Genomic DNA, 26582 nt, shown 5'->3' on the forward strand with positions numbered 1-26582 from the left:
CCACTCGTTTCCTGGCCTGGAACGAGCAGTCGCCCTCACGGTTCAGTACCTCGAGAGGTTCGGCTGGGTCCTAAATCGAGGCAAATCAGCATTTCGGCCCACAAGGCAGCTGGAATATCTCAGCATGAGATTGGATACAGAACAACAGAAGGTGTTCCTACCTGTATTAAAGGTCAAGGCCATCAAAGAGCGAATACAAATAGTTCTGAGCAAGAGAAAGCCAACTGTTCGCCTATGTATGCGGCTACTAGGCAAGATGGTGGCCACCTTCGAGGCGGTACCGTATGCTCAGAGCCACACTCGCATCCTGCAGGCAGCCATCCTGTCAGCATGGAGCAAGAGGCCTCAGGCCTTGGAGATTCCTTTGCCACTCTCACCAAGAGTCCGGCAAAGTCTATCTTGGTGGTTAAACCCTCAGAATCTCCTGAAGGGAAAGACGTTCAGTCCTGTGACCTGGAAGATAGTAACCACAGACGCCAGCCTGATCGGCTGGGGAGCAATTTTGGATGGTTGCACTCGCCAGGGCACTTGGGCAGCGGCAGAGAAGCAGTTGCCCATCAATATCTTGGAGCTCAGAGCTGCCCGACTAGCCCTCAGGGCTTGGACGTCCAAACTGCAGGGGTTCCCGGTGAGAATACAATCGGACAATGCCACGGCGGTGGCATACATAAATCACCAAGGGGGAACCAAGAGTCAAGCCGCTCAGAAAGAAGTGAGCTTGATTTTCTTGTGGGCAGAAGCCCATGTGCCCTGCATATCGGCTATATTCATTCCCGGAGTGGACAACCTACAGGCGGACTTCTTAAGTCGCCAGACTCTATTGCCGGGGGAGTGGTCTCTGCATCCACAGGTCTTTCAGACACTCTGCCAGAAGTGGGGAGTGCCGGACGTGGATATCATGGCATCGAGACTAAACAAGAAGCTAGACAGGTTCATGTCTCGCACAAGGGATCCCAGAGCCTGCGGAACCGATGCGTTAGTTTGCCCTTGGCATCAGTTCAAACTTCTTTATGCATTTCCCCCGCTCCAGTTACTACCCCGCCTGCTGCGCAGGATCAGGGTGGAGCACATACCAGTCATCCTGGTAGCTCCAGCATGGCCCAGAAGGGCGTGGTATTCACTAATCCTGAAGATGGTAGTGGGAGACCCTTGGACTCTTCCTCTACGGCCAGACCTGCTATCGCAGGGTCCGATCCTCCACCCTGCCTTACGGCATCTAAATTTGACGGCCTGGAAGCTGAATCCCTGATTCTCAGGGGTAGAGGTCTGTCTCAGAAAGTAATCTCTACCCTAATCAGAGCCAGGAAACCGGTTTTTAGGGTGATTTATTACAGGGTCTGGAAGGCCTATGTAGGCTGGTGTGAGTCCAAGCGATGGCTTTCTCGCAAGTTTACCATCGATAGAGTATTAAGTTTTCTCCAGCTAGGAGTGGATAAAGGACTGGCATCAAGCACAATCAAAGGACAGATTTCAGCTTTGTCAGTGTGGTTTCAGCGGCCGCTGGCCACCCACTCGCTAGTTAAGACCTTCCTTCAAGGGGTCTTACGTATTAATCCTCCAGTTAAATCCCCGCTTTGTCCGTGGGATTTAAATCTTGTTCTGTCAAGTTTACAGAAACAACCTTTTGAGCCGTTGGCTGAAATTCCTTTGGTTTTACTGACAAGGAAGTTAGTATTTTTGGTCGCCATAGTTCCTGCCAGAAGAGTATCGGAACTGGCAGCCTTATCCTGTAAGGAACCATATCTTATTTTACATAAGGACAAGGTCGTTCTCCGCCCTCATCCTTCCTTCCTACCGAAGGATATATCCAGTTTTCATCTAAACCAGGATTTGGTATTACCATCCTTCTTCCCTAAACCTACTTCCAGAAAGGAAGGGTTGCTGCATACCTTGGATATTGTCAGGGCCATGAAGGCCTATCTTTAAGCTACAGAGAAGATCCGGAAAACAGATGTGTTGTTCATTTTACCGGATGGGCCCAAGAAGGGGCAGGCAGCTGCAAAATCACCATCTCGAGGTGGATTAAACAGTTAATCACTCAGGCCTACGGCTTGAAAGGGTTGCCTCCTCCGTTATCATTAAAGGCTCATTCTACTAGGGCCATGGGCGCCTCCTGGGCAGCACACCACCAGATCTCTATGGTTTAAGTTTGCAAGGCGGCAACCTGGTCTTCTGTCCACACGTTTACAAAATTCTACCAGTTGGACGTAAGAAGGAATACTGATACAGCCTTTGGGCAGGCAGTGCTGCAGGCTGCAGTTTGAGACCCTCGGATTCCGGGGGCTCCCTTTTGAGTTAAATTTAAAAATTATTTTTCTCAACTAAGTTGGATTTATTATGATTTGAGTATATCTCTAAATTAAATCCTTTTGTCTTGGGAAGATGTTCTCCCTCCCCTCATTGTAAGCATTGCTTTGGGACATCCCACATAGTAATGAATATGCCGCTCTGTGTCCCGTGATGTACGAGAAAGAAAAAGGGATTTTTAATACAGCTTACCTGTAAAATCCTTTTCTTGGAGTACATCACGGGACACAGAGCTCCCACCCCTCTTATGGGGACCATTTTTTGGGAGGCATACTGCTTGCTACAAAACTGAGGTACTCCTCCTATGGGAGGGGGTTATATAGGGAGGGGCACTTCCTGTTTGAGATTGCCAGTGTCCATCACCTGAAGGTACTCCATATAACCCATATAGTAATGAATATGCCGCTCTGTGTCCCGTGATGTACTCCAAGAAAAGGATTTTACAGGTAAGCTGTATTAAAAATCCCTTTTTCTAACCCTTCCCATTCCATGGCTCCATTCCTCCCTCCAGCGCACTTCCCCGGGATTGGGGGAGGCTACACTTGGTTTGATGACCAATTTAGTATATTAATAATGCTGTATTTACCAAACACAATTATTTTGTTCAAGATGGATTAAAATCTTTTCTATGCTTCTCTTCCAGGCAAATATGACAATTCAGTTGATGTCTATGCTTTTGGGATTCTGTTTTGGTATATATGCTCGGGATCAATAAAACTTCCAGAGGCCTTTGAAAGATGCTCAAGTAAAGACCATCTATGGAACAATGTTAGAAAAGGTAAGTTGCCTTTTATTTTATAAAAAAAAATACAATCCAGTAATTTTTCTTACTTGTGTTTAATGTGTGGGTGAAGTAAAGTATATGAAATTCTCAAACACTAAAGTTTTAGTCTGAACTTGGTGTACATCTTACACAAACCTGGGCAAACTGAACCCGTTATAAAAAAAATGTGCACATGGCAGAAGTAACCTATGCTGAAAACTACATAAATCATAGATCAAAAAATTGTTAGTTTTACAAAATTCTCAAATATTACTGTAAATGTCGAGCTTGACCTGCTTCTTCGACATCAGTCTTCTAATGTGACAGTCGGCCTCACTGACCAATTTGTAACAGAAGGCTGTTAACTCACCATTTATTAATCACATTTTCAGTTTAGGTTGCTCAAATATTTACCAAGTATTTTTGTAAGCCTTTGGACATGATATTTTTGCTTCCAACAATAGGTGTGCGTCCAGAGAGGTTGGCTATCTTTGATGAGGAGTCCTGGAAGCTGATGGAAGCATGCTGGAATGGGGATCCCTCTCAACGCCCTCTCTTGGGAATTGTGCAGCCAATGTTGCAAGGCATAACGGACCGGCTTTGTCACAATCAAGAGTCTAACAAAACATTGGAAGATTCCACATGATGGCATCCACCTTGCATATAGGTTTGCAGTGAATCAGACTGTTGGCCCTACTGTATGGTGAGGTGGAACTTTGTACAGCCCAGGCCTTGCGCATGTTTAAAATGCACAGTTCTAGCTAGCTGTATTTGCCATACTGGTTTGAGCACCAAAGTGGCAATTTGTTCTTCCCACCAACTTTTGTAGGTAGTTTGGCTGTAAAAAAAAAAATTCCAGTGTTGTAGAAAGTGACTTTATATGTTTACAGTGTGTGTTCTGCTCAGGAGTATGATCACCTAGTCCTTGAACTTTATTGTAATTGTGATTACAGCATAACGCCTGTATTTTTATTGGTTGTTCTCCAGATTCCTAAACTCCATGCCGTACCAGGATTTATGCAGATACATTGAATAATTTTGGTCAAACCTACTCTTCCCTACTTTAAGGAAACCATCAGAACCAGTTGCAAAATTATGCAGCCTTAAATTATGTTTTGTGAATTCATGCATTCATGTTTTAGTCGTTTTTATATGGGTTTTAGACACTTTGTGAAAGAACCCTTTTTAATTGACTTGAATATGAGGATGCATGTCTGTAAGCCATGTTGTGTCTGTCTTTCAAGCATAATTGGCGCAAAGCATCTATTGTAAACAAAGTGTGTTTTATTTTCCTGCAGTTACAATGCAGTAAAAAGTACTGTGGACTAAACATGCATATAAAGTGGATATATTGAAAATCACCCTTTTTAGTCAGCTACAGGTTTGGGTAAAAAAAAAGTACTGCTAGTTTTTTTTTCTTTTTTTTTTTACATGACCCAAGTTTGATTCCCAGAGAGGGGAAGATTATGCACTGCAAAGCCAGTCAGGCTCTTTAGAATTGCACAACACTTTAACATCATGTAATGTACTTTCTTAGTCCTTTGAGCAAATCTGTTACACAGGACAGTGACCTGTGTCTCTCTCCAGTTTGGCAGGAGTGTACCTGGTAAAACAGCTCAGATATGTTTATTTTAACTTTGTAGGTATTGCTTTGTCTGGTGTTCTGTCAAGTCCTTCACAATTTTTCCTCAAATGTTTTATTAGTCTCCCATGCCTGCTTGCTCCCCTCACCAGGAAACTGTTGCCACTTGTAATATGTTGCCAGTCAAAAAGAACTGCTGAAAGAATATTTAAAATGTGTAAAAATGTTAACACTTCTGTATCAAAAATGTTTGTCCCTTTTTTGCTTACTTTATATGTTAAAGGTGCTGAAACTTTTAAATGTATGTTTTTTAATGTTATCTACACATATAATTTGCTTTCATTTTAATTATACAAATATTTTTCAAACAGGGACTTTCACTGCTATATTAAAAATAAGTTCCTTGCCTGAAGTTGGGCAGTTTCTAAAACTTTGCTATACACTGTTGGACTTGGAAGGACAAATAAAATCGATTTCCTCCCTCCATAAGCTGAATTGAGGAACCCCCTAACTGCACTGCTTCCCACGTCTCCATACTATATTAATCAGCCTAGTTTTTCCTATGCTTCTGGACTGACACAAATGTTTAAGGGTTTACAGATTGTTACAGCTGCACTGTAGCAGAAGATATGATGGCAAAAACAAGGTAGCATTGTGATGCTAAAATCATACTGTAAAGATGGTGAGCTTGACGGTCTAGAAAGTTAGGTTGGGGGAAGGGAGATTAGCTGAGACCACAGTGTGGTTTTTGCTTCTTTTTTTTCTTATTTGTACTGTAAAATGAATTTCAACTTTAAAGTATTTGAGTTTAGGACACTTTTTTGCACATAATCTTGCGTAAGAAGCTTGATCATAAATATATATTTTTTAAAGCATCTGAAATTTGCTACCGTTTGCTAGTTGTATGCTCAGGCTTTAATACTTTGAGTTGCTGACCTGGAAGAAAGCATACGGTTAACTTCTAACTTTAATGCAATAGTCTTGTTTTTTGTGTTAGAAAGTATTTAAGCTATAGGTCAATGTAACAGCCAGCCATTGTGCTTTTCAGATGATCATTCTCTCAGGATAGGTGTACATTAGGACAATATAACTAATTCAGTGTTTAAACACAGGTACACTCCAGTATTTGGTGTTCAAGACATCTGCATTTTTTTTTTTTTTGTTTTTTTACAAATAGGTTCCTCAAATATGTGCCAAGCAGAGCACGAGGCTGAAGTGACAGGACATAGCACAATGGAATTTTAGCAAATTATTGGGTATATTGTGATGCCGAATGACATGCAATATTTTTTTTTTAAATGATGCTCCAACTCAAAGTAGTTTTAATCATAGTTTAAGTATGTGCATAACTTGTTGCACAACTTTACAAGCCTAAGGAGCATTGTATTTCTTTATAACTATACTGCTTCCATATTCTTGTTTGCTGAATTGTTTGACCATATTGTCAGCCAGAAGGTAATTAATACATTGTGAAGATACAAATGTTAGATTTAATGCAAAACCATCCCAAATGCCATTGGGAGATTGGTCTTTATAGTCCTTCTCAAACACTAAATACATCTAAAACGAATATTGCTTGAAGGTAGACTGCCAGCAGACTTTTTTTTTTTTTTTCCTCTTGTGTACGCTGCCTGCAGCACATGTAGTGAGTACCCTAGTTATCTGTATGTTTAGCAGAGTGCTGGGATATTATTACACCATGCATGCGTGGAAGTTCAATCATCACTGGCCGCCCAATGGACATATAAGACATTGGCGTAGAAGAAGATCCCATGAAAAAGGAGGCAAATTAAGTGTAAAGTCATAATGTGCAAGTATGTAGTGCATATTTGCACGCTATGGCATGTGCTTCTGGAGTCCCAAGGTGGCTTGGTTCTGATTTAATATTCAAGGTCCTCTATTGGCATTCAGGCATATATAATGGTTTTAAAGAAAATGCACAAAATATACTGAAGGAAATTTTAAAATTGTGATAAATGTTTAACACAACACCATTTATTACACAATACCTATACAGATTGTAAATAGTCCAAGGGGTAGCAGTGCAATGCAGCGGTTTTTCATTAGCAGACTAGTGCTTATTCAGTACTTTATTGGTTAACGAGCTATGTATGCTTATTATTCACAGATTTTTAGGCACGCTTGAAAGTATTTTCCTCATGACCTCATAAAGAAAATTTAAAATGTCAGTGTTACATCTTTGTATATTACTTTGTTACAAATTTCAACAGCCTAGAATGTCTTCTCCCCCCCTTTTTTTTTTTTTATTATTATTCTGTTCAAGGTAGCCATGTTTACCTACTTTTAGCTATCTGCATAAGTTAGACTTTATTCTTAAAAAAAAAAAAAAAAAAAAATGTGCATTTTCTGTTGTAGGTTTTATGCGTTTAGAGGTATATCTGGTTTTGAGTACCTGTTTACATCATTGGACATTTAATAAAAAAATAAATGTATTGGGTTTCTAAGAGAGAAAAGGATTTGATAAGGAATATAGTGTAGAAGTTTGTAAATTGTCCTGTAGGCTTTGCCATTAATTTTTTTATTTTTCTAGTTTTATATGAATTTCCTCTTGGCATGTGTTTTAAACCAAAACTTTTTTATATAGTTTTGGATAGAGTGGGGAAGAATCAAAACTACTGTAGGGTTTCTACTGTTCAAGGCTCTGTTAGGCTTGGTATGTGTTGGGAACGTGCAACATTGTGTGCGTTCTGGATCCACACAAAAACACCACTGCTCTTTAGCAGAGTGCCAACAATTCCCACTATAATATGAAGTGATTGGACCTGTGCTGGCGTGTGCAATTTAGTAATACCTCAAAAATCTCGAACCAATTTATGTGCAAGCTTTAATTATTTTTACCAAAAGGGAAAAAGGGTGAACCCCCACTGTCCAGTCAAATTTACTAAAGTGTGACCAACTCCTCAGACCATCTTTATGAAATAATTCTAGAGTAACAAAGAGGGCCTGAACGCTGGTCATAGTTTAGTCCATTAGTTTATAATGGCACCCCCATCCATCGGTAAACCACATGTGTCTTTGTGCACGTCAAACTGCATGGTATCGCAGCACCATGTGGTTTGGTGCAGCTTGACAAAAAAAATAGGGGTCAGAGACCTCTTTCCCTGCATTTCTCATGTTTAACACAAGAGTGAGGAAGAACAAGAATCCCAATGTTTATACTGCTAGGTTTACTCTTCTCATTGCTTTTCTGTACTAAATAGAAAAGCATTGAAGTGAGAGTAAACCTAGCAGCACAAACATTGGGATTCTCACCCTTACCCATTTTATCCTGGTGTCCCAGAAATTAGCTTTTTTCCTTTGCATACATAGAACTACCTGAACAGAAACATGCACAAGTAACTCCAACTCTGTACTAAAGAGTTGGGGTTTTTGAGGTTATTTCAAAAGTATAAATGAGAAAAAAGGGCGCTACCTTTTTATCAATATCACAAGGCTGTATGCATAATTTTTTTACAATTGCCTAAATAATGTAAAACCATAAATACAAAACAATGCATGCCATACAAAAATTATAAATGGTGTAATAACAAAAGAAAAATACTGTTAATTGTGAAAAATATAAAAAAAGAGTTCTGTGCTAAATGGTACAATTCTTAAAACTCCAACACGGTCTGTCAGATATGGTGCTCCACCCAAAGTGCGATAATCTATTGCACTCACCAGAAACATTCGGCCAGCAAGTGACCAAGCATTGATATGTGTAAATCTCACCCCTCAATCGATAAGCCAAACTTAATCCATTAATCTCCTTTCCCAATCACAGGCTCTACAAAGACGGCTCCACCGATGAGTCAGAAAGGGCAGATGATGGTGCAATAAAGTTTTTATTTTGGATAATTAAAACAATTGTGTATTGCACTTCCATATATGCAGTCTTTGTAAGGTATCAATGCGTTTGCAGCAGCTTAGGGATCTGTGAAATCCAACCATCCGCTCTAACAAGCAGCATGTGTTCCAGAAAACCCAGTGGTGGTCACTTCCTGATGCATGAAATGCATAGAAGAGGGGTTTGAAAAGCACACTCTTGGGCGCTATTGAGTTCAGCTGGGTTTTCCTGGAACGCACGCCACTTGTCATAGAGCAGATAATCGGATTTCACAGATCCCTGAACTGCAAACGTGTGAAGTATTAAACGTGTTAAGTATTATCCAAAATAAAAACATTATCACACAGCCTATCTGTGGCTCATTGGTGGAGCTGTCTTTGTAGAGAGTGTGATTGGGAAAGGAGATATTTAAGTTTAGCTTATTGATTGAGGGGCAAGTTTTTCACTTATCCATGCTTGCTGGTTACTTGCTGGCCGAATGTTTCTGATTAGCGCAATGGATCTCACTTTGGGTGGAGCACTGTTTCTTTAAATAATGGAGCACCATATTTGACACACGACCGAACTCTATTTTTATGGTAATATAATTGTTTCTTTTGTTTTTCCAATTAACAGTTTTATTTTATTACGCCATTTATAATTTGTTTATGGCATGCATTGTTTTAGATTTATGGTTTTATAATGTTCTAAATTGAGCATACAGCTTTGTGATATTGATAAGGTAGCACCCTTTTTTTTTTCTCTCCCTTAATTGCCATTAGTGTTTCACTAATCGGAGCAGCACCTTTTTTGTAATTAACACTTAGAATAATAGTTGGTGTTTCTCTTTTTTTATGTATTTCAAAGGTGTAGTTAATAGACCAGAGCTCAAGGCACTGTGCCTCCAATTGCAAATCGGCTATTCTGTACAGTGATTAATGTCACAATACAATTTCATAAATGACTGTGGCAAATATCTAAACTAACATTGCCTTGCCTTTTTAAGGTTATAACAAAAGTATAATGGGAGTCCCCTTTATAGGGTACTTTTTACATCACCAATTGCTTTAATAGGCTAGCGAGTATTAGCACTTGACTGTTTTCAATTGGGTAAGGCAATGTTTGATCTGATAAATTCTGATTTCATCTGTGATGATAGCCCCATAGTATGGCTATGTAGCTTGCAAAAAGGCAAAATGTCCAGAAACTGGTCTTTTAGTGAAAAGTCTGTCTTAAAAAAAAAAAAAAAAAATAGGTGTGCTATCTGTATGGCTTCTTCCCCACAAGTTGCTCGAAGAGGTCTAGCAAGAGCTTTTCAATTACTACTACTATCTGGTGCACCACCTGTTTGAATCAGATACTGTAGTGCACATTAAAAAAATATATAAATAATAACATACATCGCGCGATAAAGCAACCTATATATTTTTTCATATAATTAAAAAAAGGGTGCTTCTCGATCAACAGAATCTGTCCAGAGAAAGTGTCCTCAAACGAGGCTAATAAGATCTTGCTGGTGAACACTAAGGCAGCACTTCAAGAGGAAAGCAACGACTCTGGAGAAACAAAGAGGAAGGCGCATCCGGGTGCAGAACACAAGGACTTTATTAGACAAAAGGGTTAAAAACATTTACTAAAAAGTAGTGGTTAAAAGACTCATGTGGTAGAATGAAGGAGCCTATTGGTCGCTCTGAAGAGCTTTTAGACGTCACTTCTGGGACCATGCGTTCCATGCTGGTTCTGAGCGCACTTCTGGTGATGCAATTGACGAGTCCAGCATTCCATGCTGGTTCACAACAGCATGAGTTTCCTCATTGATCCTCTGATGCATACAGCTAGGACATTCAACACTCCACTGCAGACCTGACTATCCAGGTCCACCACCATTGCTGGACTCCTCGACATGGTGAGCCTTTAAACCACTACTACTTGGTGTTTTTTAACCCTTTTGGCTAATAAAGTTCTTGTAATCTGCACTTAAAGGCGCCTTCCTCTTTGTTTTATATATGTTTTTCATGTAGCATGCCCAGTAATTAAGTTAGAGGAGTTTCTTATATTTGTACTTCTCTGAGCAATGCATTTAATCTACTCTTCTCTTCAGAAGGACAAAGCCATCTTTCTTTACATTGCATCCGTAAAGTATTCACGGCACTTTACTTTTTCCACATTTTGTTACAGCCTTATTCCGAAATGAACTAAATTCATTATTTTTCGCAAAAATTCTACAAACGATACCCCATAATCACAACGTGAATGAAGTTGGTTTGACATCTTTTCAGATTTTATTAAACTAAACTATTAAACTTTTATTGAACTAAAAAAAAAATCACATGTACATTCAGTCTTTGCTCAATGCTTTGAAGAACGTTTGGCCCCAAATACAGCCTTAAGTCTTTGAGTATGATGCTACAATTTTGGCACACCTTTTTTTTGGGCGGTTTCTCCCATTCTTTACAGGACCTCTCAAAGTTCCATCAGGTTGGTTGAGCAGCGTTGGCGCCCAGCCATTTTCAGATCTCTCCAGAGATGTCTAATCGGGTTCAATTCTGGGCTCTGGCTGTGCCACTCAAGGACATTCAGAGTTGTCCCGTAGCCACACCTTTGTTGGCAGTGTGCTTAGGGTCGTTGTCCTGTTGGAAGATGAACCTTCACCCCAGTCTAAGGTCCTGGGCGCAATGAAGCAGGTTTTCATCAAGGATGTCTTTTGTACATCACTGCATTTATCGTTCCACTGATCCTGACTAGGCTCCCAGTTCCCGCCACTGAAAAACATCCCTGCAGAATGATGCTGCCACCACCATGCTTCACTATAAGGATGGTATTGGCCAGGTAATGAGCCGTGCCTTGTTTCCTTCAGACATGACCCTTTCCAGTCAGGCCAAAGAGTTGAATCTTTGCTTCATTAGACCAGAGCGTTTTGTTTCTCATGGTCAGTCTTTCAGGTGCCTTTTTGGCAAACAGGCGGGCTGCCATGTGCCCTTTACTAAGGAGTTGCTTCAGTCTGGCTACTTTACCATACAGGCTTGGAGTGCTGCAGATGGGTTTTTTTTCTGGGAGGTTCTCCTCTTACAACAGAGAAACGCTGGAGCTTTGTCAGCGTGACCATTGGGTTCTTGGTCACCTCCCTAAGGCCCTTCTCCCCTGATCACTCAGTTTGGCTGGGTGGCCTGCCCTATAAAGAGTCCAGCTGGGGGGGGGGGGGGTTCCAAATTTCCATTTACAGATTATGGAGGCCACTGTGCTCATTGGCACAGTCAATTCTGCAGAAATTGTCTGTCTGTGCCTCCATACAATCCTGTCCCGGAAGTCTACAGACAATTCCTTGGACTTAATGGCTTGGTTTGTGCTCTGACATGCACTATTAACTGTGGGACCTTTATATAGACAGATGTGTGCCTTTCCAAATCCTATCTAACCAAGTGAATTTACCACAGATGGACTCCATTCAAGTTGTAGAAACTTCTCATGGATAATCAGTGGAAACAGGATGCACCCAAGCTTAATTTTGAGTGTCATGGCAAAGGCTGTGAATACTTATGTGATTTTTTTTTTTTTAATATAAACTTGCAAAAATTTTAAACAAACTTTTTTCACGCTATAATGGGTTTTTGTAGAGTTTTGAGGAAACAAATTCATTTAATCCATTTTGGAATAAGGCTGTAAGCTGACAAAATGTGGAAAGTGAAGCGCCGTCAATACTTTCCGGATGCACTGTAGATTTTCAGGGTCAGCAATTACTTCCTAGATTGTGATGTTTACTCAGTCATGCAATCCTGGTGCCTTCTCAGTTTTTGGCTATTTTAACAAATCTGACACAGATCCATTCACTCACCGTGTGACATACTACAAGTTACAATGCTGCATTTTGAGTGATAAGGTAGAGGAGACTGAGCTGCAGACTGCCTTTTTTTTTTTTTTTTTTTTTTTTTTTTTTTAGTGTATCAAAGTAATTTGGCACTGAAAGGCTCCTTTTTCCAAAAAAGCAGCAGTATGTTAAAAAAAATTGCACAGTGTTGCTAATATATGTTCCTGCTTTTGTGCCATATAAAGATTTTTGGCAAACTTGAAAATTCAGTGAGAAGTCAATTTGAAATCAAGCTTAATGTCTTGTGGGCTCAATTCTAGTACAACAGCTGCATATTTCCAGTGGCTACAGCAGATAGACCTGGGAGCTCAGGCAAAAAGATTTCACAAAGACTGAAATCTAGTTTTGGATAAACGGTTTACTAACATTACTATGTTTAATGTAAGTTAAAGTGAGCTGAGTTTTCTCATGTGTTCATGTAAAAAATCAGGGCAAAGCAACGGTTTTACTTCAAGATCTGGTAAACGCTAGTTCAGCCTATTTAAAGCTGAACTCCAGGATAAGCAATAGGTTTCTAAATAAGAGGTATGTTCATTACTTTTTATGTATTTTTTCAGATCTGTGCAGTAACCCAGTTTGAAATGTTGCCTCTGTGCAGGAGCTTTATTTTAATAGACTAGTTGCGCTTCTTTTTTTTTTTTTTTTTTTCCCTTGCGCAAAGTGACTGGTCTTGAAATCGAGCTTAAAGTGGATGTAAACCCTCACATATACCCAGTGAAGTGAACAGCCTCCGATAATACAGAGATGAAACAAATCTCCCTACATACATGCATTTGTGCTCTCTTCAGCTTGCTATAATAATTAGTGCACATTGTGTTAGATATTTTCTCTTCCTGTTCAGCACTGGGAGGGAAGTCTTGGCATACAGTTGATTGGAGGAAAGCACACCCCCCCCCCCCTCACATAAACCGAGAAATGAAGGAATGTGCAGAGCTGTGCTGTGAATAGACCAGCTCTCTGCTAATCTATTTACAGCACCCTCCCTGAAACAAATTTCAGGCTGATTTCATCTTGGTTGTCGGAGAACTTGTCAGAAGTTATCATGCTGATAACATGAACTGGACAGCAGAAAGACACAGGACTTATGGCTTTGGAAGGAGAAGAAAACACCTTTGAACTACTATACTAACAATTTATGCAAAAAAAACACTTCAATTTGCCTATTGTGTGTATTTACCTGTGTATGTACACACATGGCATTTACTTCGTATGCCTTCATTCTACATTAAGCTAATGTTAAAGTAGCACCTACTACATATTCCTTCATTCTATATTCAGTTAATGTCAACTGAACATTTCACAGCATACATAGTACATTATATCCTACCAGCTGCTTTCTAATTTGAACAATTCTGTTAGAACTCATGCTATAAGGTTGTTGGTGTTTTAGTTTTCTACAATACATGGCATCAAAAAACTATAAAATTTGTAACAACGTGTAATGAAGGGCAAAATCTCCTATGCCCAGTTGCAGATTTCCTCAGTTTTTTTTTCCTTGGGAATTTCCTTTATAGATTCACTTTCGTTGATCGTAAATACAGAGCGGGTAGTAAATCTCCCTAATGGGGGCAAAGAAGGCAGTAAAAACTGACAGGCATTCTGATCCCTCTCCACGCTAGCCAAGACGTTCCATAAAATGCTTATGCAGCATCAAATATGTAAACAAAATGAAAACTTGCATGCAAAAGGAATTGCAAAATTGGGTTGTAGCACTGCATAACTAAGCGGACTCCCTTGGCCAATTAATACAGAACAAAAGGTTAAACGGCCCATGTTGGGTCCTTTGATTTGCATAGGAATTCACTAATCCTAGAATCGCTTTTGTAAGAGCATTGATGAAGGCCTGAGATATGAGCAGACTAACCATCTTCCTTGCTGACTGCAGTGATGATGCCGAGTTTAGCTGGGCAGAAGAAACTACATTTGTTTCCTACACTTCTTCTTTTTTTTTTTTTTCTTACAAGTGTGTATATTTTTGTATTGATTTCTGAATGTGATATTAGATTGGAAGGTTTTCAAGATGTTGAAAGGGTCCCTTAGAACGGATTACAATTTTTTTTTTTTTTTACCAATAAGTACTTGAGAAAATCCTTTTGGCATGTTGATTTTTTTTTATTTAAAGTTCTCTTTAGATAAAGTGTGCCTGTTAACGAATTTGTCAACATGCTTAGTTTGAGTGTTTTGACCCTTGTATCCAGAACACTAGATTCAAATTTAGACTGTAAATGTGTATTAAGAAAATCTGCCACTTATTTTTTATATGTAAGTATCTAAAACGTGTAAAATATTTAGACTTTTCTCTGTATTGTGCAAAAATAAAACCTATTAACCAGATGATTCTGCAATGTTTTTATTTTTATTTTTTTCCCCTCCTACAGAATACTTAAAGGATAAGTTCCCTTTTTAGGAGAAAAGTAATAAATGCACTTTTTTTTTTTTTTTTTTTTTAACTTGCAAAAAAAAAATGTGCATTTATTACTTTTTGTTGCAGGATCCTGGAAAGCATTGCACCAGCGATTAGCAGATCTCCTGCACACTCAGTGTTTCGGCTTACCCAAACATACGGTGCAGCACTGGGAACATGTTACATATAGGGCCGAAACAATCACTTATGAAAATAGTTGTCAACTATTTTCATAATCGGTCAGCCAATTAGTTGGACTACACACAGAATTATTTACATACAGTGAAGCACACATACAGCTCAGTACACCGTCCATACATGTCAAAAGAGACGGTGCATCACATGCAGCCCAGTACAACATCCATACATGTCAGTAAGTGCCTGAGAACTTGTGAATGTGTGAGGTGCAATGCCTCATGGGACATGTAGTGCTGGGCAGGAAGTGAGTGGTTCCAAAGCCAGAAGTTTTTTATCTTGCTATAGGGGCACTCTATACTATAATTTGCAGCTTGCCATTGGGGCACTCTGAAGGCAAGAGGAGCCACAAGTGTTGGTGGAGGACCCCAGAAGAGGAGTTTGGCGTATCTGGAGTTGATTCTGGGCTCCTTGGAAGCGAAGGTCTTTCTTCCCCTGGAGAGTGGCTGACTCTTCAGTCTGCAGTAAAGATGTTGGCATCTCGCAAATGGTCGTCTCTCCGTTTTTACATGCGAGTCCTAGGCCTGATGGTTGCCTCCTTCAAGGTGGTACAGTATGCCCAGTTCCACACATTTTTGGCAGGAGGAGATGTTGTACAAGCGGAACGAATCTCCTTTGTCCCTGGATCATCAGATTAAGGTTAGCCACCTTGTCGGAGTCTCTCTCAATTGGTGTCTGAGATCCCCAGCTCTTTGGTCCGGGAAGTTGTTTCTTCCTTTCCAGTGGATGGTGATTACGCCGGACCGTAACCACTATTCTGGTAGAGGGGACCCCTGCTTTTAAGGACCCTACTGATAGGAGGTCCAAAGCGGTGAGCAGGTCCATGTTCACCATGCTGGGGTCGGCCTTGCGACCTATACTGACTGCAACTTTGGTTTCCCAGACGCTCACTGAATGGGCTAAAGCAAGGGTCTCAAACTGGTGGCCCTCCAGCTGTTGTAAAACTACAAGTCCCATCATGCCTCTGCCTGTGGGAGTCATGCTGGTAACTGTCATTCTTGCAATGCCTCATTGGACTTGTAGTTTTGCAACAGCTGGAGGGCCGCCAGTTTGAGACGCCTGGGCTAAAGCATTGCACCAAGCAGTGGAGGAGCATCAGCTTCCCCTTGAATGCGTGACACTGGCTGACCAGTTGGTTCAGGGCCTTGTGTATGTCTGTGATGCCACTCTGGATGCGGCCCCTTTAATCTCCAGGGCCTCTGTATCTGCGGTTGTATTGCACCGCCTGATTTGGCTTAAATGCTGGTCCGCGAACCAAGCTTCCAAAAAAGCTCTGGCAGATTTGTCTTTTAAAGGTGGGAGGCTCTTTGGTGCCTCACTGGACGAAATTAAGAATGTCACTGGGGGTAAAAGCACACTTCTCCCTCAGTCCACTAAAGGGAAGGAGCCGCGCAGTAAGCCGGGGCCCTCGTTTTCCACGCAAAGGCGGTATTTTCGTCCATCGGGACCCACAGGCAGACCCTCCCAAGCCGTAAAAGGTCCAGCTGGGGGACAAAAGCATTACTGGGTGCGCAAGCAAGCCAAGCCCGCAAACAAGTCTGCTACCGCATGAAGTTTTGCCCCCACCTGACTCTTGCGTCTTTGCAAATTTGCAGCTTGGTTGGCCTCCCTACTTGCCGACCAGTGGGTTTGCGAAGTGGTCACCTCGGGACACAAGATCGAGTTTCTCTCTTGTCCACCAAACAGATTCTTTCCCTCAAATCTTCCTCTCCTTCCGGCTCGTCGGACTGCGGTAGAGGACTTGCTAAAGCTCGGAGTGATCATACCGGTATCGCTGCAGGAAAGGTTTCAGGGATTCTACTCAATTCTGTTGGTCTCAAAGAAAGATGGAGTTCGTCCAATCTTGGACTGCCTTTGTGAAGGTTCGGAAGTTCAGGATGGAATCGATTCGCTCGGTGGTCGCTGCCCTCCATCCAGGGGATTTTCTGGCATCCTTGGACATCAAGGATGCTTACTTGCATGTCCCTGTCTGTGTCAAGCATCAGAGATTCCTGCGTTTTGCGGTCAGGGAAGACCACTATCAATTTGTGGCTCTCCCCTTTGGCCTAGCGTCAGCACCAAGGGTTTTTACCAAGGTGCTCGCCCTGATTCTGGCCTTTCTGAGACAGAGGCATTGCTATCATGGGCTACTTGGACAATTAATTCTGAGCTTGAAGCAGCTCTCAGGAGGAGGAGGATGTGTCTATAGCCAGTCGGACCCTCCAAGATTTTGGTTGGGTACTGAACCTCCATAAGTAGGTGTTGGTACCGTCTCAACACCTGGAATACCTGGGATTGATTCTGGACTCATCCGAGGCAAGAGTTTTTGTCCCCTTGGACAAGTTAGACACTCCAGTCTGCGGTAAAATTGACATCCCGCAACCGGTCATCTCCATTTTTGCATGCGAGTCCTGGGCCATATGGTAGCCTCCTTCAAGGCAGTGCCGTATTCCCAATTCTAGACATGTGCACTGCTGGAAAATGTGTTCAAATTTTCGAATTCTGAATTTTCGAATTTCCGATTTTTTCAAATTCCACATTTTTGAAATTCGAAAATTTGAAAGAATTTTGAAAATTTCAAAATCGGCAATTTGAAAATTGGAAAAATCGGAAATTCTGAATTTGAAAATGTTCGAATTTCCGATTTTTTCGAAAATGCAGAATTTGAAAATGTGAACATTTGAAATTCGAAAATCAGAATTTCCGATTTTTTTTGAATGTTCACATTTTCAAATTCGGAATTTTTGAAAAATCAGAAATTCGAACATTCAGAATTTGAAAAATGTAAAAATTTCCGATTTTTCGAAAATCGGAAATTTCACATTTTTAAATTCAGATTTTCGAATTTCCGAAAATTCAGAATTTGAAAATGTGAACATTCAAAAAATCGGAAATTCTGATTTTCGAATTTCAAATGTTCACATTTTAAAATTCTGCATTTTCGAAAAATCGGAAATTCGAACATTTTCAAATTCAGAATTTCCGATTTTTCGAATTGCCGATTTTCACATTTCCGATTTTTCACATTTTCAAAATTCTGAATTTCAAATTTTCGAATTTTGAAAATTTGGAATTTGAAAAACTAACATTTGAAATTAGGAAATTCAAAAATTCAGAATTTGAACACATTTTTCTGCAGTGCACATGTCCTACAATTGGGCATACGAAAAATCGGAAATTCGAAAAACGGAAATTTTCAAATTCTGAATTTTCAAATTTCCGGGTTTCAAATTCTGAATTTTTGAATTTTCTGGGTTTCAAATTCTGAATTTTTGCATTTTCTGGGTTTCAAATTCAGAATTTCTGAATTTCGAAAAAAAAAAATTTAAATCGGAAATCTCAAATTAGAAATTTGAAAATTCGAATTTTTGAGATTTCCGTTTTTTATTTTTATTTCGAAATTCAGAATCGCACATGTCTACCCAATTCCACACTCAAGTCTTACAGAAGGAGATTCTATCCAAGTGGAACAAATCTCTGTTGTTTCTGGCCTGTCAGATTCAAGTAAGTCACCTAGTCAGAGCCTCTCTGGGTTGGTGGCTGAGATCCCTGGCCCTTCAGTCCGGTAAGTCGTTCCTTCCCTTCCATTGGACTGTGATCACGACGGACGCCAGACTGACCGGTTGGGGGGGGGGAGTCTGGTGGGTTCAGTTGGCCCAGGGCCGCTGGATTCCGGAAGAATCCCAACTGCCGATCAATGTCCTGGAACTTTGGGTGATCAGGTTGTGCCTCCTCAAGTGGTCACAGAGGCTTCAAGGGCGTCCTGTCGGGATCCAGTCAGACAACGCCACAGCGGTGGCATGTGTCTTCCATCAAGGAGGAACAAGGAGCTTGGCTGCAGCGTCGGAGGTCGCTTACATCCTAAGGTGGGCAGAAAAGAACGTGCCGGCTCTCACGGCCGTCTACATTTCTGGCGTAGAATACTGACAGGCGGACTTTGAGTCGCCAGATGCTGGACCAAGGGGAATGGTCGTTACGCCTGTGCAAGGGTGTTTCAACTCCTTTGCCTGAGATGGGGCATGCCAGACGTGGATCTCCTAGCTTCTCGACTCAATCGCAAGGTGTCGATTTGTGGCCAGGTCCACAGATCCCTGGGCAGATGCGTTGGTGGCTCCATGGGGTCAGTATCGGCTAATTTATGCTTTCCCCCCCCCCCCACTGAAGTTGCTTCCTCGTCTGCTCCGCAGAGTGGAGGTCGAGGGAATTCCAGTGATCTTAATTGCCCCGAACTGGCCCCGGCGTCCCTGGTACACCAACCTTGTGGATGCTCCCTGGCATCTTCCAATGCGGGAGGACCTTCTGTCGCAAGGTCCCATACTTCATCCTGCTTTACAGTCGCTGGCTTTAATGGCATGGCTATTGAAAGCCAGGTACTAAGGGACCATGGTCTGTCCTGTCGGATGCAGTAATTTCCACTATGTTGAGGGCCAGAAGTCATCTTCCCGGAAAATCTACCATCGCACTTGGAAGGCCTACATCTGTGTGAAGAGATGCATTGGGCACCCGAGGGCATATTCGGTTTCTCGGATCCTGCTGTTTTTACAGCGTGTAGTAGATACGAAACTTGCCTTAACCAGTTCCGGACCGCCGCATGTACATTAACGTCGGAAGAATGGCACGGACAGGCACTTTGGCGTACCTGTACGTCCCTGCCTAGACGTGGGTCGGGGGTCCGATCGGACCCCCCCCCCCCCCGGTACTTGCGGCGGTTCCGTAGGCTGCTGGAGCGATCCGGGATGAGGGGACGGCTATTCGTTTTCAGCCACCCGCTCGCGATTGCTCCCAGCCAATGCACGCGCCCCCCCCGCCTCTTCCTGTGCGAAGTGTAAACACAGGAAGAGGGAAGTGATGTGTTCTCTCCTCGTGTCGGTCTTTTGGTCCGACGCTGAGGAGAGAAGACATCACACAGTAAGTTGCACCAACAGCACACTTACACATAGTACACACAGGCACATTTAACCCCCCCCCCCCCAGTCACCGCCGATCACCCCCCCCCCCCAGTCCCCTGTCAGTGTCACTGAATGCAGTGATCATTTATTTTCTGATTACTGCATTTAGTGTCAGTGTGACAGAAAAAAGTGTTAGGGCAGTTAGTCTTAGGTCCAGGGTAGCCCCCCTACCCCTCCTAATAAAGGTTTAACCCCTTCATCACCGCCCCCGTTTTAACCCTTTCACCCCCTATTGCCAGTGTCACTAAGCGATCGGTTTTCTGATCGCTGTATTAGTGTCACTGTTGCCGCTAGGTAGCTAGTTTTTTTTTTAGTTTCGCTGCCAGGGTCTATAGCGTTAGGTTCCCCCATAAATAAAGTTTTTAACCCCTGATTGCCCCTAGAGTTAACCCTTTCACCAGTGATCACCGTATAAGTGTCACTGGTGACGCAGTTTAGCCAGTTAGTTATTTAGTTATTTTAGGTTTGCCGCCAGATTTTTAGAAAGTGTCAGGTACCCCCATATATAATCCAATAAAGGTTTAACCCCTTGATCGCCCGGCGGGTGATATAAATTAAATTTTAGCGTCAGTCAGGGTCTGCGTCGCCCCAGGCAGCGTTGGGTTAGTGCCAGTAACGCTTACACCCACGCGCAAAGCATACACCCCCCTTAGTGGTATAGTATCTGAACGGATCGATACCTGATCAGATCTATACCAGCGTACCTAGCAGTTTAGGGTACCCAAAAACGCATTGTTGGCGGAATCAGCCCAGATACCCGCTAGCACCTGCGTTTTACCCCTCTGCCCAGCCCAACCCACCCAAGTGCAGTATCGATCGATCACTGTCACTTACAAAACACAAGACACAACTGCAGCGTTCGCAGAGACAGGCCTGATCCCTGCGATCGCTAAGTTTTTTTTTTAAGCGTTTTCTACGTTTGCTTTTCTACAGATCAGGTGCTTTTTTTTACCTGTGAATCCTTACTATTGTACCACTAAATTTAGAGCCCAAAATGGCAAAGCGGATGTACAATAGTAAGCAGGCCTACGAGTTCATGAGCATGACATATAGTGAAGAGGAGGAGGTCACGCATCTGTCAATCTGGCTCAGAATAAGAACCCGTTTATGACACTGGCTCCATGTCAGATAGCTCTGACGACGGAGTTGTGGTCCGTGCTAAGGCCTGGCGTACCCGACCCCATTCTGATGTTGAGCAGCAAGAACCGCAGGACCCTTGTATGGAGCAGAGAAGTACTAGCGCCGCTATTCCTTCTGGTGGATTGGCAAGCACCAGCGGCCTAGTACACCCTGGTCATTCATCCAGCACTGCAGTAAGACGTGGTGACGTGGCGAGTCCCATAAGTGCAGTTCAAGCTGGCGAGCACAAGTAGTGTCCCGCTGCCACCAAGACGAAGATAAAGACAGGCCCGTCATGCCCATAGTGCCCTTCCTGCATAATTTGCCTATCCTGATTGGGTCCCCACCACTTCTGCAGCACCCGTACTTCCCCCATTCCCTGGCCAACCCGGTATTCAGGTGGATACAGCGAATTTTATGCCACTTGATTTTTATTCGCTGTATTTCACGGAAGATCTCTATAGATCTATTGTGGACCAGAGTAATTTATATGCTGGTACCTACATCGCCGCTAATCCCCAGACCCTCCTTGCCAAAGAATGGAAACCTCTTGAGGTTTCCGAATTTAAGACCTTTCTGGGCCTTACCCTCAACATGAGCATACACCAATTTCCGAAGTTGCGGATGTATTGGTCCACACATCCAATTGACCATATGCCCATATTCTCTGCTTGCATGGCCAGGAAACGATACGAGGCGATCCTGCGGTACCTGCATTTCAGTGACAATGCACTTTGTCGTCCACATGGAGACCCTGAATTTTTTTTTTTTTTCAATTTTTTATTTATGACAGAGAAACCGGTCCGGCCGGACCCTTACATTACAGTCAACACGTCAACATTAGCATGGGGCAAGAAACATTTACAACACATATATGTTTACGTACATAATGAGCATCCCAGCTGACCCCCCGCCAAGCCCACCCCCAATAGGGGGCCGCGCGGCCTCGGACGGGAGAGCCGCCCGAAGCTCTCCGACTCCCCAGCCCTCAGCCCAATGGGGCCTTTACCAACAATTCGTTTCCAAGGTTGCAATGACTCCGTTTATGACCGAGCTAGTGTAGCCGGATCCAAACGGCCCAGTCAATCCACCCAATTTTCCTATTTCCAGATAGTAGGATATAGCAGGTAGTAGCAGAAAGGGCGAAGATTGGGGGGTTGGGTGTAAGGGGTAGCAGAGAAAGGAAGGGGGGGATTTCGCACAAGCATGGACTACCCAAAGCACCCTATGGGGGGCGTAAGTGGCCCTCAGGCCCGAGTCAATCAGAGTTCCTAAGACTCTGTCCCTCGTCAGAGAATTTGAAAACATGCCAGATTTGCCAAGTTTTGGTGTAGGCTTCTTGCCTCTGCTGGCTCGAGAGGATCATATCCTCCATCAGACCTATTTCATCAACCTTCCTGAGCCATAAAGCTATGGTCGGCGGTGAGGGGACTTCCAGTGCAGGGGCACGCATGCCTTGGCCGCGTCCAGAAGATGGCGTACAATTGATTTTTTGTACGACCTTGCAGGTATTCCAGTTACATGTAAGAGAAAGAACGCCGGGTCATCCGGTACCGTTTGTTCTGTAAATTTCGGGGTAATGCGGCGTACCTCTCCCCAGAATCCCCTGATCCGCGAGCATGACCAAAACACGTGAAGAAGCGTGCCCCTCTCCTGTCCACATCTCCAGCAGATGGCTGTGGAGTCTGGGAACATTTTACTCAGAAGGTCCGGGGTTCTATACCACTGCATGAGTATCTTGTAATTTGTCTCCTGGATTTTGGCACACAAGGAGGACTTGTGGGCGAATCTGACTGTTTTGTTTCTCAGCTGGCGAGAACTGAATACCCAAATCCCGTTCCCACTTTGCAAGAGCCGGAATCTGGTATTCTTCACGGGGAGTGATTAGTATGGAGTACATCAGTGATAGCCCAGACTCCTCACATAGTTCCTCAAGGGTTGTTAGGGGGGTCTGTAGTCTCCGGGGAGGAGGGAGGCTGCAAAGAAAATGGCCCAGTTGGTTCGCTCTCATGAAATCAAGTCCATAGATCCCGGTGGGGTCCGCAAGTTCTGTGACTGACTTCCACCTTCCCGCAGCACTAAAGTGGGATGCCTGAAAAAGCCCTGCGCGTCGGATGTCAAGAAATACCTTGTCTCGCAGCCCCGGTTCAAAATTAGGGTGACCAATAATTGGTCTGAGGGGTGAGGACTGGTCAGACAGTGAATGTTGTGAGAACAGTCGTGCGCATATCTTGATCGTGTTCCCTACCACTGGGTGTCGTGTGATCTTAGTTGGCAGCGTCTCGAGGCACCAAGGGGCTCTGTGTAATGGTATCTCGCCCTGTCCCTGTTCTATTTGTGTCCAGGGTTTGGTAGCACCGTGACGGCACCAGTCCAGCAATCTCCCCAGGTGTATTGCCTGGTAATAGATCCGGACCTCCGGCAGCGCCAACCCACCCCGAATTTTTGGCAGGGAAAGCACAGACCTTTGAATGCGCGCCCTCTTCCCGGCCCAAAGAAAGCGCGAAAAGGCCGAATGTATTTGTTTGAAATAGCTACTTGGGATGCGGATCGGGACGGCTTGCATAAGGTAGAGGAATTTGGGTAGCACGGACATCTTGAGTATGTTACAGCGGCCAACCCATGAATGTAGGCCGCTGGACCATTGATCAAGTAGTTTCTGGACTTCTCTCAACAAAGGGGGAAAGTTCAGCTTAAATAGTTGCGTGAAGGAAGGTGGGATACACGTCCCTAAATATTTCAACGCTACCTCCGTCCAGCTCAGGTGAAAACAGTTTTTAAGGCGGGAAAGCTGCTGATGCGGTATCCCCACACCCATGGCCTCTGATTTTGTCAGGTTTATTTTCAGGTTTGATAATTGTCCGTAGCTGTCAAACTCCCGTAGCAGGGTTGGCAGGGAGACTTCTGGCCTCGTCAGGGTGAACATTAAATCGTCCGCGTAGGCGGAAACTTTGTGCTGCTCCCCTTTAAGTTGTACCCCCACTATATCAGGATTGAGCCGAACTCTGCACAGGAAGGGTTCTAGGGAGAGAGCAAACAGAAGGGGTGATAGGGGGCAGCCCTGCCTCGTCCCGTTAGTAATGGGAAACAGCTCAGAGAGTACCCCGTTGGCCCTGACCCTAGCTGTAGGTTCCTTGTATGCTGCCCAGATCCAGCTCCGCATTCTATCACCCAAGCCCACATATTGTAGCGTCGCCTGAAGGAACTGCCAATCCACTCGGTCAAACGCCTTTTCGGCGTCTGTCCCCAGGAACAAGCATGGCGTCTTACTGTCTGTTACCACATGTAGGAGGTTGAGTACTTTAGTGGTGTTGTCTCTCACCTCTCTAGATGGGACAAAACCCACCTGATCCAAGTGAATCAATTGGAGAAGGTGTTTCTGCAGCCTGGTCGCTAGGATTTTGGTGAACAGTTTTAGGTCCACATTCAGGAGGGATATCGGGCGGTAACTCCCGCAGAGGGCCGGATCCTTGCCCTCCTTGGGTATCACCGAGATCTGGGCCTGTAATGTTGCGGCATGAAGTGATTCCCCCGCACCCAGGTCATTGTATAGCTTAATCATGTGGTGGCCAAGGGAAGGCAGGAGGGCCCTATAGTAGGCAATGGTCAGGCCGTCGGGTCCTGGGGCCTTCCCTGTCTTTGCGTTTTTCAGGGCGAGTTGAAGCTCGGACATGGTAATCGGTTCCTCCAGGCTCTCCCTCACCTCTGGTGTCAAGGAGGGCATGAGGGACGAGGCAATGTACTCCCGAGCAGCCTCTCAGGTGGTTGGGATTTTCTCAAAATTGTATAGGGATTCATAGAAGTTCCTAAATTCCCTCGTGATCTGTTGGGGAAGGGATTGTTTCTGACCGGTGTTGGACATGATACAGGGGATGTATGTAGCGAGACGCTGCGTGCGAAGTGTATTTGCTAAAAGTCTCCCGCATTTATTGCCCGATTCATACGTTTTTCGTCTACAGATTTGAAGGGCAGATTTAGCTTTGAAAAGTAGGACCTCTGTCACCTGTGATCGGACTAAGTCGAGTTCCGCACCAAGTTGTCTAGTGGGAGTCAGTTTGTGTGTCGTCTCCAGCGAGTGGAGTTTAGCAAGGAGCGTGGCCAACTGTGCGGATCTTTCGCGTTTTAGTCTCGCCCCATGTTTTATGAGCACCCCCCGAATCACGGCTTTGTGCGCCTCCCATACCACTCCCAAGGTGCTGTCCGGGGTCGTGTTCGTTTCGAAATAGTGTGTTAGTTCTCTGATCACATCGGCCAAAACCTCTGAGTTCTGCAGGAGACTCATTAAGTCTCCATGCATACCCCTGTCCCCCCGAGGGGTCTGAGGATGGTACATTTCAAAGTAAGCGGAGCGTGGTCGGACCAGGTGATCGATCCGATGGATATGTCTCGGATTGCTTGTAACTGTCCGTGGGTTAGCAGAAAATAGTCTATCCGCGAATATGTTTGATGTGGCTTAGAGAAAAAAGATTTCGCCTCTGTGTATTGTGAGTGATAGGTCGTGGGGAAGTGTCTATTTTTCAGTAGTGGCAGATTACTTGCCTTAAAGTGAGTCTCTTGCAACATCACCACATCAGCCTTCATGCGTCTCATATCATGGAGCAGCATACGCCGTTTTTCGGGTGTGTTGAGGCCCTTCACGTTTAGCGAAATCACAGTGAGTTCGTCCATGCCTGCGCGAAAGGAGAGAGCAGGGAGGGTTGGAGAGGGGGGTCCCCTACAGGGGGAAGAGAAAAAAGAAGGGAGCAAGGGAAGATAAGAGAACAAAGATGAGTACACTAGGGTGTGCAGCTAGTTGGGGTAAACTAAAGTAGCCAAAAAACGGCTAAGACGCTCTCCGGGAAAACCCGGAAATTGAGCGCAATCCTAGGTGGGGTAGGGACTGGAAAGAGCCAGGAGGTGAGCTCCCGACTCTCCCCACCCAATCCCGGCATGCAAGAGTGATGTTGTAAAAAAGGAAAACACACCTCGGCAAGGTGGATATACCAACAGCAACGTGATTGGCTAACCGGTCAGGTTATAGGCAGTCCAATCATATGTAAAACCATAACTTAACTAGGCAAAGAGAATAAAGAGCTATGCAGTTTAGCAACAGGTACACACATTGTGGTTGTTAGGCTCGGGCCGCATGATGAACTTCCTCAAGGTCCCCGACAAGGGGGACAACAAATGACCCATCCCTTCACCCCCGCCCCTCTCCCTCAATGCCGACACATCCTTCTCTCTAGGGCAATGCTCCAAGACAAGGGGGTGCATGGTAGTTCTCTCTTTCCCCCCTATGGCAACTTTAACTCCCAAACCAAATACCTTTGCCCTCGGCGCCCAGACCGTGGATCATGTGTCCCCATCCCGCCTCCGAATTCCCCCAACCCCCCCCGAGAACCCAGTCAGTCGAACTGCCCACGTTCTCGGAGGCACGTCCCGCCGGGACAGTCAATAGCACCACACAATGTCCCTCGTGTGCCCTCCTCCCCACCGCACACATAGTCCCAAACATTTCAGCATTAGGCCGGGGCAGGGGGCAAGCATCTCCCCCCGGGGGGGTAACAAAAAAAAAAAGAAAGGGGGGGGCAACAGTCGGTCCCACTGATAGGAG

At 43.9% G+C, this 26582-nt stretch overlaps 1 protein-coding gene across 1 annotated transcript in view; it reads left to right on the forward strand.

Moving 5' to 3' along the window:
• The window catches only part of DSTYK (dual serine/threonine and tyrosine protein kinase), a 225176-nt gene extending 214400 nt beyond the window's left edge, over positions 1–10776 (forward strand). The window contains exons 12-13 of the mRNA XM_040337559.1: positions 2951–3085; positions 3535–10776. Coding sequence (XP_040193493.1) covers positions 2951–3085; positions 3535–3716 — 317 coding nt within the window. The 3' untranslated portion in view covers positions 3717–10776. The remainder of the gene's footprint in view (positions 1–2950; positions 3086–3534) is intronic.
• Positions 10777–26582: the final 15806 nt, after the last annotated feature.

This window comes from Rana temporaria, chromosome 2 (genome assembly GCF_905171775.1).
Source record: "Rana temporaria chromosome 2, aRanTem1.1, whole genome shotgun sequence".
NCBI lineage: Eukaryota > Metazoa > Chordata > Amphibia > Anura > Ranidae > Rana > Rana temporaria.